Source organism: Oryzias latipes, chromosome 7 (assembly GCF_002234675.1).
Source record: "Oryzias latipes chromosome 7, ASM223467v1".
In the NCBI taxonomy this organism is placed as follows: Eukaryota; Metazoa; Chordata; class Actinopteri; order Beloniformes; family Adrianichthyidae; genus Oryzias; species Oryzias latipes.
Window position 1 is genome coordinate 10,896,374 of NC_019865.2, and position 14,991 is coordinate 10,911,364.

The following is a 14,991-nucleotide window of genomic DNA, read 5'->3' on the forward strand; positions in this document are numbered from 1 at the left end:
AGGACAATTGGTTCTTCCCACCAAAACAACCACTTTAGTGAGCTCAACTTTCTGCTCCAAACAGAGAAATCTTCCTAATAAAGTCTTTGCATGTTTCCCTCTAACAAGTATGAGTTAAGAGGCTTCACTCCATGATTGTCATGATTGCCTGAACCCTGCTACTCTATTCAACTGTGAATGTCAACCTGCCAAGGAAAATAATTGGTAACCCATGCAGGCTAACGATGAAAAGAGACAGAGGACACCTCAAAGTCAAGTTAAAGTTTATTAAGAGACATATTTCTGTGAATGACTGTCCTGTTTTTTACAACAGCAATTTCAGGGAAATCCCCACAAAACGTGCACATCATATCAATGCAACTCCATTACAACTGTTTTAAATAGAAAACCACAATACTTAGAAAATAGTTTTTCTTTTTCCTGTTTTTGCCAAGATGCTGCAGAATTTTATTATGAATTCAAGTGAGCATCTCATCTTTACAATAAAACTCCAGGAAGTCCCGTTGTCTTCACGATGTAATTTTGTGGACGGCTATTGTGATTGTCCCGTGACTTCTCACCAGAATGTTTCTGCAAAAAGCAAATCAGAAATTAAACAATGCATTGGGGCAAATGTTCAGCAAAGTGAAGAAATCATTCTAGGTGATTGTAAATGATCAGTCAGACATAACATGCCAAGATTTTGGGTTGGCAAATGTTAATCAAATTTGCATCAGTCACACATTCACCTGTCCATATAACATCAGTCTACACGTGTGGAAGCAGCAGAAGAGCCACATTTCATTAATCATTTCTGAGCTCATCACATATAAAAATGTAAACATTTTTCCTTTGGCTTAGATAGAAAAAAGAGATTTTAGACACTATATTCATTTTTTTTTTATTTGAGTATAAATTGAGTTGGTAATTTCATAACTATATAGTTGTTGTTTTTGTTTGTTTGTTTGTTTGTTGTTCAGCTTCATTAGAAGTTTTTTTTTTTTGGTGTTGTGCTACTTAGACAACAGGATTGAATTCTATTTACTTGTGTTTTTGGTAAATTTCTAATTCCAAATGACAAAGTCCATTTCAGAGGTGGGAATTCCACTACATTCAATAGTTTAAAAGAGTCCAGAAGGTGGCAGCATAGTCCAAAAAAATAAATACTCAAATCCAGGTCTGCCTATATGATTATCCATGAGTCTAACCCTCACAACCACTTAATCCTGGATAATATGGTTTGTTTTGTATCTCACTGTTAAGCCACTTTGAATTAAATCATCCATTAAATGACTTAAATGTACAGTATTGAGGAGGTGGGGAAATTATTATATTCCAACATCCGGAAGTTCCAAAAGTCATGAATAGTATAGAGGAGCCAATACTCAGAAAAATAATTAGGCATGGTCTCCCACGTGACCAGCAGGTATAGAGGATGCTCATCTCTGCTGCACCTCTGTGGCACAGAAGTTGAAGCTGATTGCACAGCGTCTTGGAACTCTTATTTGTACACTTCCACATTTAAAACTACAAAGGCACACCTTAAATGCACTAAAACTAAGAAATAGAAGAAGTTGTGCAAAGGCACAGTCCATGGCTCACCCTGACTCGGACTCTAGGCACACAGTCGGTGTGTCCGTCAGGTCTCTGGTGAGAGCAGCTGCTTGTTTAGCCAGAACAGACACCACACCTCCATGTTCATCTGACAGAGATCCACGACCTAAAAAAAAAATATGTCAAAGACCCGCTCTGATGAAAATTGTGTTTTAAACATGTTCTTTTGGCATTTTTCTGATGATGGAGAACATATTCAAAAATGCATTTTTCAGGATTTGTTTATTCAAATCGTTGTGAATCAGCAGAATCCAGACTAGATCCATGGACGTCTTTGTTTTTCTCATCCGAGCAGTTATCGGGTTAAAAACTCTAGGACTGTATAGCTCTGATACTGCTCGCTATTTTTGATGTACCGCTAATGTTAGGCTTGGGGTCTGAAGGGCTGAAAGCTAGCAGGAGAGCATGTAAACAGTAAACAGATGAGTGACGACAAGTGGGCTTACTTCACGCCGACAGTCCTGCTCACAACTCAAGAGGTGAATTTTTAAAAAAACTAGTGCTGCTCTGCAGAAACTTTGTTCTGGAAAATGACTATTTTTTTTGGGTCAAAAACAGCTTCATCATAAATAAAAGACTAGGAATGCTTTTGAAATAGATCAAAAGATGATCAGAGTGGGACTTTAAATGATGACCTGCTTTAGATGCATCCTTCTGCTCATCAGATCAGTTCATTTGGACTGCAGTCTTTATTTAGAATTTAACTTTTTTCTTAAAGTAAATCTGATTTCACGTTTTTACAATGTCAGAGCACCAACAGTGTGATAATTTAACATGTAGCTTTAACATCTGGCAGCAAAGGTGTAATAACCAGCAGCAGATCAGACCACCACAGTGAGCCAGAATTCTTTGCTATGTTTGCTGGTCTGAACTGTTACTATCATATAATAGATCAAATCAGTTTGCCTCAAGAGGAAATTGTTACTTATTCAGTTGAAGACCCATTTTTAAATTATTCCGACTCAGGTCTTCAACACGGAAAACAGTCGATCAGTCATGAGAGCCAGGCATGTCCAAAGTCCGGCTTGTGGGCCAAATCCGGCCCCCTTTCAAATTTTCACCGGCCCGTAGGCTCCTACATAAAATCAACAGAACGCGTCCTGCAACAATATCTAAAAGCTGTGTGGTTGGCTAAATCAGACTTTATAAACCTGTGGAAACACTGTTGTGCGACCCTTTTGTGACACTCTCTAGCTCTTTAAGGGTCAACCTCTTAAAGGACAAATGGAAAATTTGAACATTTTTTCAGTGAAATATAAAACAACTGTGTCTGCCTAATGGGCCAGAAGACTGTGGCTGTTTTCATGGAGTTCAATATCAAGAGAAACTACCAGATAAGACATGCTAATACGACAAGCTAACTGTGAATGAACTGTGCAAAAAATATACAAATGTGACAGTAATTTTGGTAAAAACGTAGTTAGATGTCTGTTTTCTATGTGAAGACTGTCATGTAATCATGAAATGTCATGAAAAGTATCCCATTGCAGTATATTTAATTTAATGTGTTTCAAATAGTTCTAAGATTCACTGCAAATATGGGCCTCTTTGGAAAAAGTAACACATCCCGTTATGTAAGCAAAGGATGTCTTTAGGAGACAGATGTCTACACATGATCTGCACTGACCTAAACACTATGGGTCTTCTTTCTGAGTTACATCTTTGCCTCTCTCACTCACTGGCAACATTTCTCTAATGAGATTAAAGACTAAAACATCAGAAATAACAACATGATCTCTCATAAACAGCTGGCGGTGGAAACTTGTGTTTTTGGGGAAACTAAACTGTTGCGGGAATTTATTTATTAGCGAAACTGACGAACTAGAGAATATCGACTACGGGGTACTTCGTGAATAAATACATGTGATGTGACTTCCTGTTAACTCTGAAGAGTCTTACAGCCCAAGTTGTGTCCTTGTTGGTCCGTGCATAGAACCCCAACAACAGCTGGATTTTTCATGCTGCAGAAAAAACACGAAATCAAGAGAATTAGCCAAACGAATGTACGAAATGTAAAGAAACAAGCTAGTTAGCATAGATTAGAACTCACGTATCGTCAAGGTGTTGTTCGAGGGTTGACTCCATCTTTAGAAAACCGTAAAAAAATCAGAAAATGTAAAGTTCTATGGCCCAAAAATTGTATTTTTTGTTGTTGACGTTTGTTTCCTTAAATTCCTCCTGACAATCATGTGACTGTGACGTACAGTAAGAGACATCGCCAGGGTCAAACAAGACGAAGCGCGAACGGCTGAGCCAACTCAAAACTACAAAACAACCAACTAAAGACAGACTGATAACTGTATCTTTTAGTACAAATTAAAAATAATTGGTTTTCAGTAGAATAGAATAGAATAGAATAGAATAGAATAGAATAGAATAGAATTGACGGCTTAATTCAAATAAATGATTTTTGGTGTATTTTTTAATTCTTGTGACATTTTTCTGATGATGCAGGACACATAAAAAAAATAAGATTAAAATTGCATTTCTGAGTATTTCTTTATTCAAATCGTTGTGAATCAGTAGCATGTGCAAAAATGCCATTTGAAATATCCTGCAGATCTGACGTAGAAGCTACTACAAGCTACTACAACCAGCAGCATTTTCCATTATGATGGATTGGCTTGTAGATGACTAGATCCTTGTACATCTTTGTTTTCTTTGCCAGAGCTGACATCTGGATCAAAACGGTATGGCTGCATAGCTCCAATATTGCTAGCCATTTTTGTTGCATAATTTTAGGTTGGGGGCTGTGAGGGGCTGTAAACTGATGATAGGAAGCAGGGATTGGCTTAGTCCTCGCCAACAGTCCCGCCCACAACTCAGAGATGAATTTCTAATGAACTACTGCCACGCTGCAGAAACTATGTATGTCCCTGAAAACGACAAAGGTTTTTTGATTTAGCCTAAAAGCGGCATAGTTATAATTAAAAGACTACCGGTACTGGAAACACTGAAAATAGATCGAATGATTATTGGAGTGGGACTTAAACTGTTTATCTTACTGCAGTGCAGTGGCGGTTTTTGATATGGTCGATGTGGGCGGTCGCCCAGGGCGGCACTTCATAGGGGGCGGCATTTGCCGTTCCTGAGGCGTTACACATAATATGCTACATACTAAATTCAAAGAGGAAGCTTGGAGCTTTTAATTTGAAATTGCTTGAGCAGCCGACACTTAATGCTTTTATTTAGACACATCAGACTCTAAAGAATGTCTTCCTCCTATTTGCTCTTCACACTTATGGTGCAAAAAAAAAAAAAAAAAAAAAAAAAAAAAGAATACCTCAGAGTGAAACAACGTAAAACCGGCACATGAAAATGAATTAGGCAGAACAAACATCCGTGCTCAACCCAATTTCGAAAAAAGCAGGCAATGGAGATTATTTCCCACAATTCTTTGCTCCGACACAGCAGACCCGATGCGCACGTGACCACCGCCCTCTGCTGCAAGACGATTGCGGCCACACCTCTTTGTAGTCTTTGGAACATAAGTCAAAAAACTCGAGAGGGGAGCGCAGCTCGCCGGTGGCTGGCTGAATCACACTAACAGGTGATTGGGGGTCTTTTTCTATCTGACAATCAACTCTGAGCCGCAGCTGCGCGCTGTCGTCATGGAGACGGAGCCGCGTGTGTCAGAGGGAAGGGGAGGGGGAGGGGGGATTAGATCAGACCATTTTTTTAGGATTGAGTTTTTTTGGAGGATTTCTGCTGTTGGTGTTGCACAAATTTAGGGAAATGCCAAATATTTTTGGAGTAATCCCACTGATGAGTTCTAAGATTTAGTCTTTAATGTTCTATAAGACCTAAACATATTAATCACAATAAGTTTTATTTTTTAGATCTAATCCCTCAGATATGTTTCACAGAGACACACACAGGACGTCACACATTAAGAAATTATTGCTAAAAATGAAGCAGGAGTCTAGCTCTAAAAAAAAAAATGCTCTAAAAAATGATGAAAGAGCAAAAAAAAATGGAATTATTTGATATGTAATTTCTTATTAATATTTCCAGGCTTTCTTTGTTTTGTTCTGCAGCATGTTCATATTTGTATAATTTTGACAGAACATATTTATATGGAGAACAAAATATTTCAAGTTATTTAAGGTTTAACTTGAGTTATTCTGGATTAATGTTCCTGTTTTTATTAATATTTATGTTCAAAATGTTCAGTTTAAAAGGTTTAAAAGTTTAGCTTTAGTGTGTTCAGTAAATGTTTATCTTCTTCGGCCCAAAACCTAAAGCGTGTTTTTAACTTAGGCCCCTGTGTGACTGAGTTTGACCCCCCTGTAATACGAGTCTAGAAAATTCATGCATTTTTTGAGTAAAATGGCTAAATAGAAGACAGGGAACACAAATTTTGTATGTGTGCGGGGGGGGGGGGGGGGGGGCGCTGGTGGGGTTACTCGCCCAGGGAGTAAGTTAGTGTAGAACCGCCACTGCTGCAGTGGTCCCTTTTTTATTTTTCTGTTTTTGCCAGTCCCTTTTCAGGATTCTTAAACCCCAACCGATCACAACAGATTGTTACCCAATCCTGAGTCTTGTTCTGTTGGTGGTTTCTTCTTCATCTTCCATTTAGAGGGAATTTTCCCTTTTCCACAGTCACCTGTTACTTCCTTACTATGGAGATTACACTGAGCAGCTTTTGATGTTTCGCTGTTTGTCACTTACAATGGCCTTAAGTGGACAATCAAGATAATTCTAAGATATGGGAATGATTTAAACTAAATTTGATAATAACTTTATATCTAATAAGGTTGATGTGTCTGAAGTGTATTGCTTTGTGTGGTGCCTTGAGAACATATCTGTTGTTTACACATAAATAAACATAATATAGCTAAATAAACGTTTAACTAGCTTTAAATAAAGTACACCAAACAACATATAAAAACAATAAAGATGCAATAATGAGAGCTAGATAAAAGTAAAAAAAAAAAAAAACAGAGTAAAACCAAATTAAGTTCCAAATTTATTTACTCACCAAAAGACCACATATTACTTAAGAGGCAGATTTTACACAGCTGATAGTTAAATACAGTGATGAATAATATAATAGCAATTGTATCATTGAAAGTGAAAAAAAACAAAACACCAACAGCATTCTGTGCATTTAAGCACCATTCATATACTTTTAGACCAGAGGTGGGCAATCTTTTAGACTTGTGGGAAGCAAAAGGGTTCTAAAATTTTGTAAGAGCGGCCAGACCAGGAGCAGATAAGTGGCATGTTTTGGTAATCCACCTCAAAAAATAAATAACATGGAAACTAAATTTAAAAAAGGTTTTATACTTCAAAACAAAGGTCAATTTATTTGTTATGTACCATCTATGGGGAGACATCGCAATTACAGAGAAAATAAAACAGGATTGAGGATTATCACTATAATTTGTTCCAGTTTGGCGGGCCAGATGGAATAGAATTTCCCCTGGCGATAGTTTGCCCACCCCTGCTGAAATCTCACCTTTGTTATCATTTCAGATTGAAGCTGAATTGTTATCATTTAAACTTTGAATTTCTAACCTTTAACATATTTAAAGGTGCAAATCATAAACAAACTTAACATGTTTATGGTCATTTATTTTTCCTTAATAAAAAAAAGAACTGCACCTTATTTTTCATTTAATAATAAAAAGAAAACAAGATGCCCAAAATATCACCAGTAAAATGATCCATAAGCTTTACAGTTAATTGAATCTTTCAAGCTACAGAAACAAAATGTTAAAATTCTGAATGACTTAAAAGAAACAACAAACTTGTTCATTAAAGCCTGACTTCAGTGTAATCATTACTCCTGCTGATGCGTATTGTCAAAGGAACTTTTTGTTAAGTTTTCTTGAGATATGTTGGCTCATCTTTCTGCACAATTCCTCCTGTCTGCCCCAAGATGGGGAGGCTTCAGCACTGCTGCTGACCATGCAGAATTGAGTGAATGTAATTATGTGACCACTGCACTGGACAAATCCATCACTTTCTTAACAGCGAGTAATGTCCTGCTGACTAACCCGTGGGCTCAGTACTCTTTCATTCTTTTTGTATCTTAAATCACAAGCTGTCTGCATATGCGGAGAACCAGCTTCCCATCACCATCTTAACAAAGGATTTACTGATGTGTTAGGAATCTGTGACTAAATCTAGCTTTTAACAAGAATATTTAATATTATTTAACAAGAATATTTAATTTATTATTTCAAAAGTTTTATTTAAATGTTACTTTTCAAGTTGATAGCAAGGTTAAAACTTCAAAATGCATCACCATCATCAAGACATCCCATCAGACCCCAGTTTTCCAACATCTCAAAATAGTGCTCTAAGGAAATTACAGTAAAAACAAATATTTTGCGTGTTTTTTTTGGTAAAGATTACTATTAACTGTTGATATGTACAATTTTTCAATCAAAATCTCAGAAACTACACCCAGCTTAGTTTTGAAGGAGTCAAACGGACAAAGTTTTATGCGTGAAAAATACTACATACAGCCTCTGTCCTCTGGACGGATAAGATGATGAATCTTCTGAGCAGAAAGGCAGAGAGGGCGTAGAGTGCTTCTGACACCAGGAGGGAGGAGAAAACGTTGGGTAGGGGGAGGGGGGGTCGCAGGTAGATAAAGAGTGAGAATTTGCTCTGAATCTGACCAGTTCTGTTAATAACCAGCATCGCATCCAGAATTTGGGAGTCAAGTGGAAGAGCCACAGTGTCAAAGTAACGTTTGAGGGTGTTGACCGCTGCTACTTTTTACTGTTCCTGTCATGGACATCAGGGTGGTGTTGCTGTCCCTCCTTATGGCATCACTCAGCTTCTCCAGAGGAGCTGTTATCACAGGGGTGAGTCACAAATATTGTCTCCTGATTCCTGCTTTTATTTAATCAATTCACAAAAAGTAGGATTAGACATTATTACATTTTTTTCTTTTGCAAAAGAAAATATGAAACGTACTTCTGTTTACTAATTGTGAAATTTAATTATATATATATATATATATATATATATATATATATATATATATATATATATATATATAGTTTAAAATAATTTATTTACACAGAAACTGTATCTATCCATCCATCCATCCATCCTGCACATTCAAAATTGGATTAAAAAGGCTGACGACAGACCACATCCTCCACATCCTCCTCCTCATCTTTCCTCTGGAAAATTCCAAGGAAATTAACTCAGTCTTTAATTGGCCTTCATTTTTAAAAAGAATAAGAAGATGACAGAGATGACAGGCAGTTCATGAAATATTTCATGCTGTAAATCCCAAAGTAAATCTTTGATGCAACAGTTAAAAATGTCCCTTAAGCACTCTAGCATAAATGGAGACGAAATATGATTGTTCTTTTTGAAAAACCAAAATAATACCGATCCTCCTGTGTGTTTGTCTCTTCTGCAGGCCTGTGAGAGGGACGTGCAGTGTGGCTTTGGTCTGTGCTGCGCTGTCAGTCTGTGGCTGAGGGGTCTGAGAATGTGCATCCCAAGAGGCGTGGAAGGGGATGAATGCCACCCTTACAGCCACAAGGTGGTCTAAAATATCAACCAAATCTCTATTTTCAAGCTGCACACACACTTAAAGCCAGGCCCAAACACCTTTTCTCTCTTTGTCACTCTTGTCCTCAAAGATTCAGATTGTATCAAGTGCAGCCAGCTTTTTGAGAAGTCGGAGATATCTGCAGGGGCTATTGATCTTCTCTGAAATGAATGAGCCGATTAGAGTTATATATCTTTTTGATTATCTGAACAAGTCAACAGTTAACCCTGCTAGCACAACATTCATCCCTGCAAGTGACTACAAACACTTTTTTTTAAAGAACTGCAACTCTTTTGTCAGTATATAAAGGATATAAAATGTCAGATTAACGTAGTCTGCTCTTTTTTTCTTTATTTCCACACTTGCAGGTGCCATATGCAGGGAAACGGCTACATCACACCTGCCCCTGTCTTCCCCATTTGGTGTGCACAAGATATTCTGATAGCAAATACAGATGTACTGATGACTTCAAAAATATGGACTTTTAGTGGATGCTTTTAAACCTAAACAAAGAAGACCGGAACAGTCTGCGGATGGCAAACATCTCTATGTGTGTACTCGTTATAAACAAAATACATGGTTGGGATTTACATTTATGCACTCCACAAGGACACAACGCAACAAGTATAGCTAAAATAAAAATAATTTATTTACAAGAGCTGCTGCAGAAATGAGGCATTTTAATCTATATACCAAATGATCCTTCTGTATGTGTCTGTGAACCATTACGACTTGATTCCTTTATATTCACTTTATGTTAAATTATGCAGTTGTCAATAAAGTTTGCTCAAATCTTTTCTTTCATGTGTGGGATTTCTGTGAGCTTTGTTATAACAAAGAAAAAAAAAATCAGAAGGATAAATTGAACATAATAACTGGGAAATAGTATGTATATATTTAGTTAATGTTGATGTCAGTTACAAGAAAAATTCGACAGAAAACTTTTTTAGGAAATGTGAGAAGTTTGGATGTTCACAGGATATTTATCAACATTTGAAATAAAAGCACAAATAAATGGTAAAATAAAAGTCTCATTGATATTCTCTCTTAGTTTTGTTTTGCCGTATCTGCTGATGTGTCATTTTTCAGGTAAAAAAAATCCAGATAAGGAATTATCTGTATTTTTAAGTCACGGCATTCAAACATTTATTCTCATCTGAAATCAACCGTAAGCTACATTTTTTGCTGAAATTAAGGCAAGTTTTTCATAGACGATACAGATTTAAATGAACTGACTTTTTCAAAAAGCAACCCTCTGACTCTGACCAGGCACATGGAAAGAATAAGACATAAAGAAGGGTACCAAATGTATTTCGAAAAACCTCCCAGAAACACAGAAGTCCCTTGCGAAAACATTTTGCTTTAAATAGTCAAATTGGATTTCATATTCTACGAATGTTCAGAAACACAAATATTAAAGATGTAGAAGGCCAAAACACACAAGTACTTGATTACACAGACAAGACAAACATGACTGGGCAACAAATGATTCATTTCATTGCTTCCCTTTGACCCCATTTCCAACTCAGACCCTTCTCAGAACACAAAGTATAAAAGATTCACAGATCAGCATTCAGGAGGCTGTGGCTGCTTGTTTTGTGAATGTTTGGGTTTAGGACTTTTTCTCATAAAGGATAGACAGCTTAAGCCAGCTCCAATAAAGAGTGATGGGAAATCGCTGAGTAATGCTAAAGTTCCCACCGTGTTATTCTGTCACTGTATAAAGTTGTGTGCACACATCCATGGCACATTAACTCTACAAAACTGTGAAGTCCAGATACTGTAAGTACTGTGAAAACTTCATCAACAGTGCACCATGGTTACAAACATCCAAACCAACCATTTAAATGAACATAAATACTAGATCTGCAGAAAAGCACAAGGCTTTCGAGCAATAGCAACCTTAAAAAGCAGCTTCTCCAGCTTGATGTTGACAGGATGACTGAATATAACTGAAAGTGCTGAGGCAACCAAAATCTCTGCAATGTTCAGGTCTATTTAGATTTCAAACAGGCATGTCACCTTGATCCATGTTCAGTAGCTGTTGTGTGTCCAGATGGGCTTCATCTCGTGTCCAACAGGTGTTAAGTATTAAACTGACTGAGCTGCTTTCATGGTTTGCTGGGAGAGTCCTGGGATTCTGGGCTGAACTTCCACTTCATTAATTTTGCCAAAACATGGTGCCTGTATTTTGACAACAGAAATGGGCGTGTCACAGACCAGGTTTTCCAACATCCAGAGGAGGTAGTGAGCAAAGATGGAAATGATTCCTTGAAAGAACATCTAAATCTAATCCTCAGTATTTTCTTATTTCTATCCTACACTTGGATTCTTGTTTTCTTTTCCAGCAGAAGTGAACAGGGCACGAGAGCATGAGCTGTTGCTGACAGCAGGCCCACTAAAGATTTAAGGTCCTGAAATAACTGTGACCTGACACGAGAACCTGCATTAGGCTCTGGACTACACAAATCACCAAAATCCCACTCACAAAACGATGGACATGTACAAAGAAATGTACCCAAAACTAATACATTTGAGCAAAGATCTCAAGTGAATTAAATAAACGTGAATGAAACATTGTTAACTCAAAACCTCCCGGATTAATTTTTACATTATTTTTTCAGTCTTGCTAGTCGAAATGCAACCTGCTGTGCAGGGCTGCCAGGTGATCGTTGGCACGGTGGCTTCCATAATTGTTGGCGCAATCCGTGTTTGTAAGACATGAAAGTCTTGGTTCAAGTTTCTGCTGGCCACTATGGAGATCTGACTCATACAGTCATGCTTTACCATTTGTCACAGATTTTCCCCATTTTTTTGACCCAAGATTAAACAGCCAACAAATGCTCTGACGTGAAAAGTCTAATAAAAATAATTAAGCAGGACCAGCCTGGCGCCTTCAGCTGGAAATCTGTAGAACACAAATAAACGAATCTTTTGCCGCCATGCTCCTCTGCTTTGCCCTTTTCACAAACTGCACTGCACATAAAGAAAACACTTCAATTCAGCTTCATCCTGAATATGATTTTTTATTTTACTTTTCTGCTCTTGTGTCTCTTCTAGGTTAATACGATCACCTAAAAGTGATGTGATTTATGAACAAGTACTGTTATTTTCTCCTTTCTCCTCTTAAACCTTCATCAAGCTAATTCCCTCCCTGTTTTCCAGATTTAGTAAGGCATATCAAGAAAGCATCTGAAGTAATTTGGAACATTGTGTTTAATCAAATAACCAAAGCATGTGCTACAAAATACTTTATTTTTCAAGCAAAAATAGGTTTTTATGTGCTACCACAATAGATTTTAGCTAGTGGCTGTCAATCCATGCCATGCCTTACAACAAAAAGAAAGAAGAAAAAAACGCTTGTGATGCTCTGAAATGTCACAGAAATAAGAATCAGTGAATTCTCTTCCACCTTTGATCCAGAAAGAAACTTGACCTTTTGCAAAGAATATTAAAATAAACACATCCAACTTTTTTTTGGTCTGAATAGAGGACAATACCAGATCTGGTAGAGGGTCAGGTACCCACTGACGTAAAAAAGACAATAAGCCAGACATTGATAGAAAGTGAGATAACCTGATGTCATGATGAGATATATGTCTGAAGATCCTCAAGTACAGAAACCACAAAGTCATTGGCTCATTTTAAGATGACAAGTACATTTAATCCTATCAGAATGTATTCCTTTGTCAAGGAGCGTATTTAAACCAAATAATGTAATAATTTATCTAATTGGAGTTGCAATTCCACAAATATAAAGAACGTATGGTAAATCCTACCCTCTTCATTCAACCTCATGAATATAACTTAACATCAACAAAGTTATGTTAGCAGAATAGGAGGTTTTAAGGAATGCTTTAAAGACCCACTCCGATGGAAATTGTGTTTCCTTGTGTTTTTAACATGTTCTTGTGGCATTTTTCTCACAATGGAGAAAATATATGAAGAAAATTAAGGTCTTAAACTCAAATTTCTAATGAACTCTTTGCAGAAACAATGTCCTAGAAAAATGACGTGTTTTTTGGGGCCAAAAACGGCATAATGATCATTAAAAGACCACAGGCAACCCTTTTACAGTTGATAAAAAGAGGATCGGAGTGGGATTTTAAATTCATCAGATGTGAAAAGCTAATTTGCCAAAACAGAGTACTCCACTGTCCCATCATGCTCTGCTCCGGGGCCACCTGCTTGTGTTTTGTTCACCTGCAGGTTTGCATAAACCACCTCAGGTTTCTGGTGAGCTGTAAAGTCCACTGTTGTGTAGACGATGCCATTTGCTTCCTAAAAATATAAACTGTGTCAGGAGGCTTTTGCTGGAATAAACAACATTTAAAGCCCAAAAATGTCTCCCTGACAATGAGTCATATAGACTACATTTCCTGTTTCGGACCTACCAAGGCATCTTGTTTGAGTGACTCACATCGAGTTCCTTCACACGTGTCTACAAAACAAGGGAAAAAACAGCACAACATTAGTGCTTCCGTCTTAAAATAGAAACCATTTGTTTCTGGAAAAAGATTAGGTTTACCAGATTGTTCACTTTGTGCCTTGACTCTGCAATAAACAGCACCGATCACTGCAGTGACAAAAACCATCACTGTGATGGACACAACAGCAATAAGCGGCAGGCTAACCCCCCGGGAAGCTCTAGAAAGAAGGCAAATGTATCTTATGTGATCCTGAACAACTACAGCAATGCACGACATGACTGAGCAACTGAGTGAAGACCTGCTGCTGTCGCTGCGGTCCTGAGCCAGAACAGGTCCTGTGGAGTCAGGGAGTTCTGTGGAGCTGGTGGGGGCTTTGGTGGGGGCTTTGGTGGTTGTTGTCAGGGTAAATTGAGTCTGCTCACTGTAATCGGAAACTTCTGCAAGGGGCAAAAGCATGAATTCACTTGAGTTAACAACCAAAAACAAACCTACATGAATTACTGAAGCCTTCTCTGAGGACAATAGCAGGCACAAGATATCATGAAGATGTAAAAGAATATTTGAGAAGACGATGAACATCTCACAACAACATAACCATTAAAAATGAAAATTCTTACCAAAAACCTCAATGTAGTAGTCACTGTAGACTGGGGTTCCTTGCACACGGCATCTGTAGAAGCCTGCATCCACCAGCTGCACATTTGAAATCTCAAATTCAACCAAACCATACATCTCAGTTTTTCTAACTCTTCCTCGCAGGGAATCGCAGGTGTAGCCTGCACTGTCAAGCAGCCTGTAGCAGCCTCCGGGATACAGTTTGCAGCAGTATTTGGTGTAGCTGTTGTAAAAGGGAGGAAAGGAGAACTTCAAGGAGATGGGCAGAAACCTCTCCGTCTGCTGTTGCTTCCCTTCTGAGTGACAGAAATCTGGAGAAAAAACAAAAAACAAAACTAAAAAAGCATTTCTATTCATTGCAAAAACAAATACTGATGTAGAAAAACCGGCAAAACCTTACTTAGTAAAATGAACAAGAAAAAGACCAACTTCATCTTGATTGAGATTGAGTTGAGTTTCTTGCTTAAGAAATAGAGATGCATAGTTCCCTCTTCTCGTCTTGTAGACAAAGACACGAAGAGGAAATAGTTTATTCATCAACTGGGTGACTTTTACACTCGTGTGGCTGCTTTGGGATGGGTTTCAAGCAGCTGTGAAGAAATATATTTCAACTCAGGTTAATATGAAAAGAGTTAAGGGTGTACGGTCAGAGGACCCTTTAGTAGGTTACCCTCCTGCCAATCTGGGGTTATACTAAAAAGTTCGCCACAGACAAAAGACAAAACATTAGAGAAAATTGTAAACACAAAAAGGCCCCAGAATTCTTAAGGTTAAGATTGTATTTTCCCCCTTTTGCATTTAAATTAAACAATTCTAAATTAATTCACT

The 14,991-nt window shown here is 37.7% G+C and overlaps 3 protein-coding genes across 3 annotated transcripts; 1 reads left to right on the plus strand and 2 right to left on the minus strand.

The window, feature by feature from the left end:
* Positions 1-246: 246 nt before the first annotated feature.
* Positions 247-3,817, minus strand: lamtor5 (late endosomal/lysosomal adaptor, MAPK and MTOR activator 5). The gene is made up of 4 exons (XM_004070409.4): positions 3,644-3,817; positions 3,493-3,554; positions 1,582-1,699; positions 247-570 (listed from the first exon to the last, which is right to left on the minus strand). Exons 1-4 carry the CDS (start codon positions 3,676-3,678, stop codon positions 510-512), a joined length of 276 nt encoding a protein of 91 aa, XP_004070457.1. The 5' UTR covers positions 3,679-3,817; the 3' UTR covers positions 247-509.
* A 2,225-nt stretch (positions 3,818-6,042) lies between these two features.
* prok1 (prokineticin 1) lies at positions 6,043-9,922 on the plus strand. Its single transcript, XM_023956248.1, has 3 exons — positions 6,043-8,414; positions 8,984-9,109; positions 9,487-9,922. Exons 1-3 carry the CDS (start codon positions 8,340-8,342, stop codon positions 9,604-9,606), a joined length of 321 nt encoding a protein of 106 aa, XP_023812016.1. The 5' UTR covers positions 6,043-8,339; the 3' UTR covers positions 9,607-9,922.
* A 2,433-nt stretch (positions 9,923-12,355) lies between these two features.
* On the minus strand, positions 12,356-14,724 carry LOC105354358. The gene is made up of 6 exons (XM_011477027.3): positions 14,564-14,724; positions 14,166-14,474; positions 13,847-13,985; positions 13,647-13,765; positions 13,513-13,559; positions 12,356-13,399 (listed from the first exon to the last, which is right to left on the minus strand). Exons 1-6 carry the CDS (start codon positions 14,643-14,645, stop codon positions 13,247-13,249), a joined length of 849 nt encoding a protein of 282 aa, XP_011475329.2. The 5' UTR covers positions 14,646-14,724; the 3' UTR covers positions 12,356-13,246.
* Between the last annotated feature and the right edge of the window lie 267 nt (positions 14,725-14,991).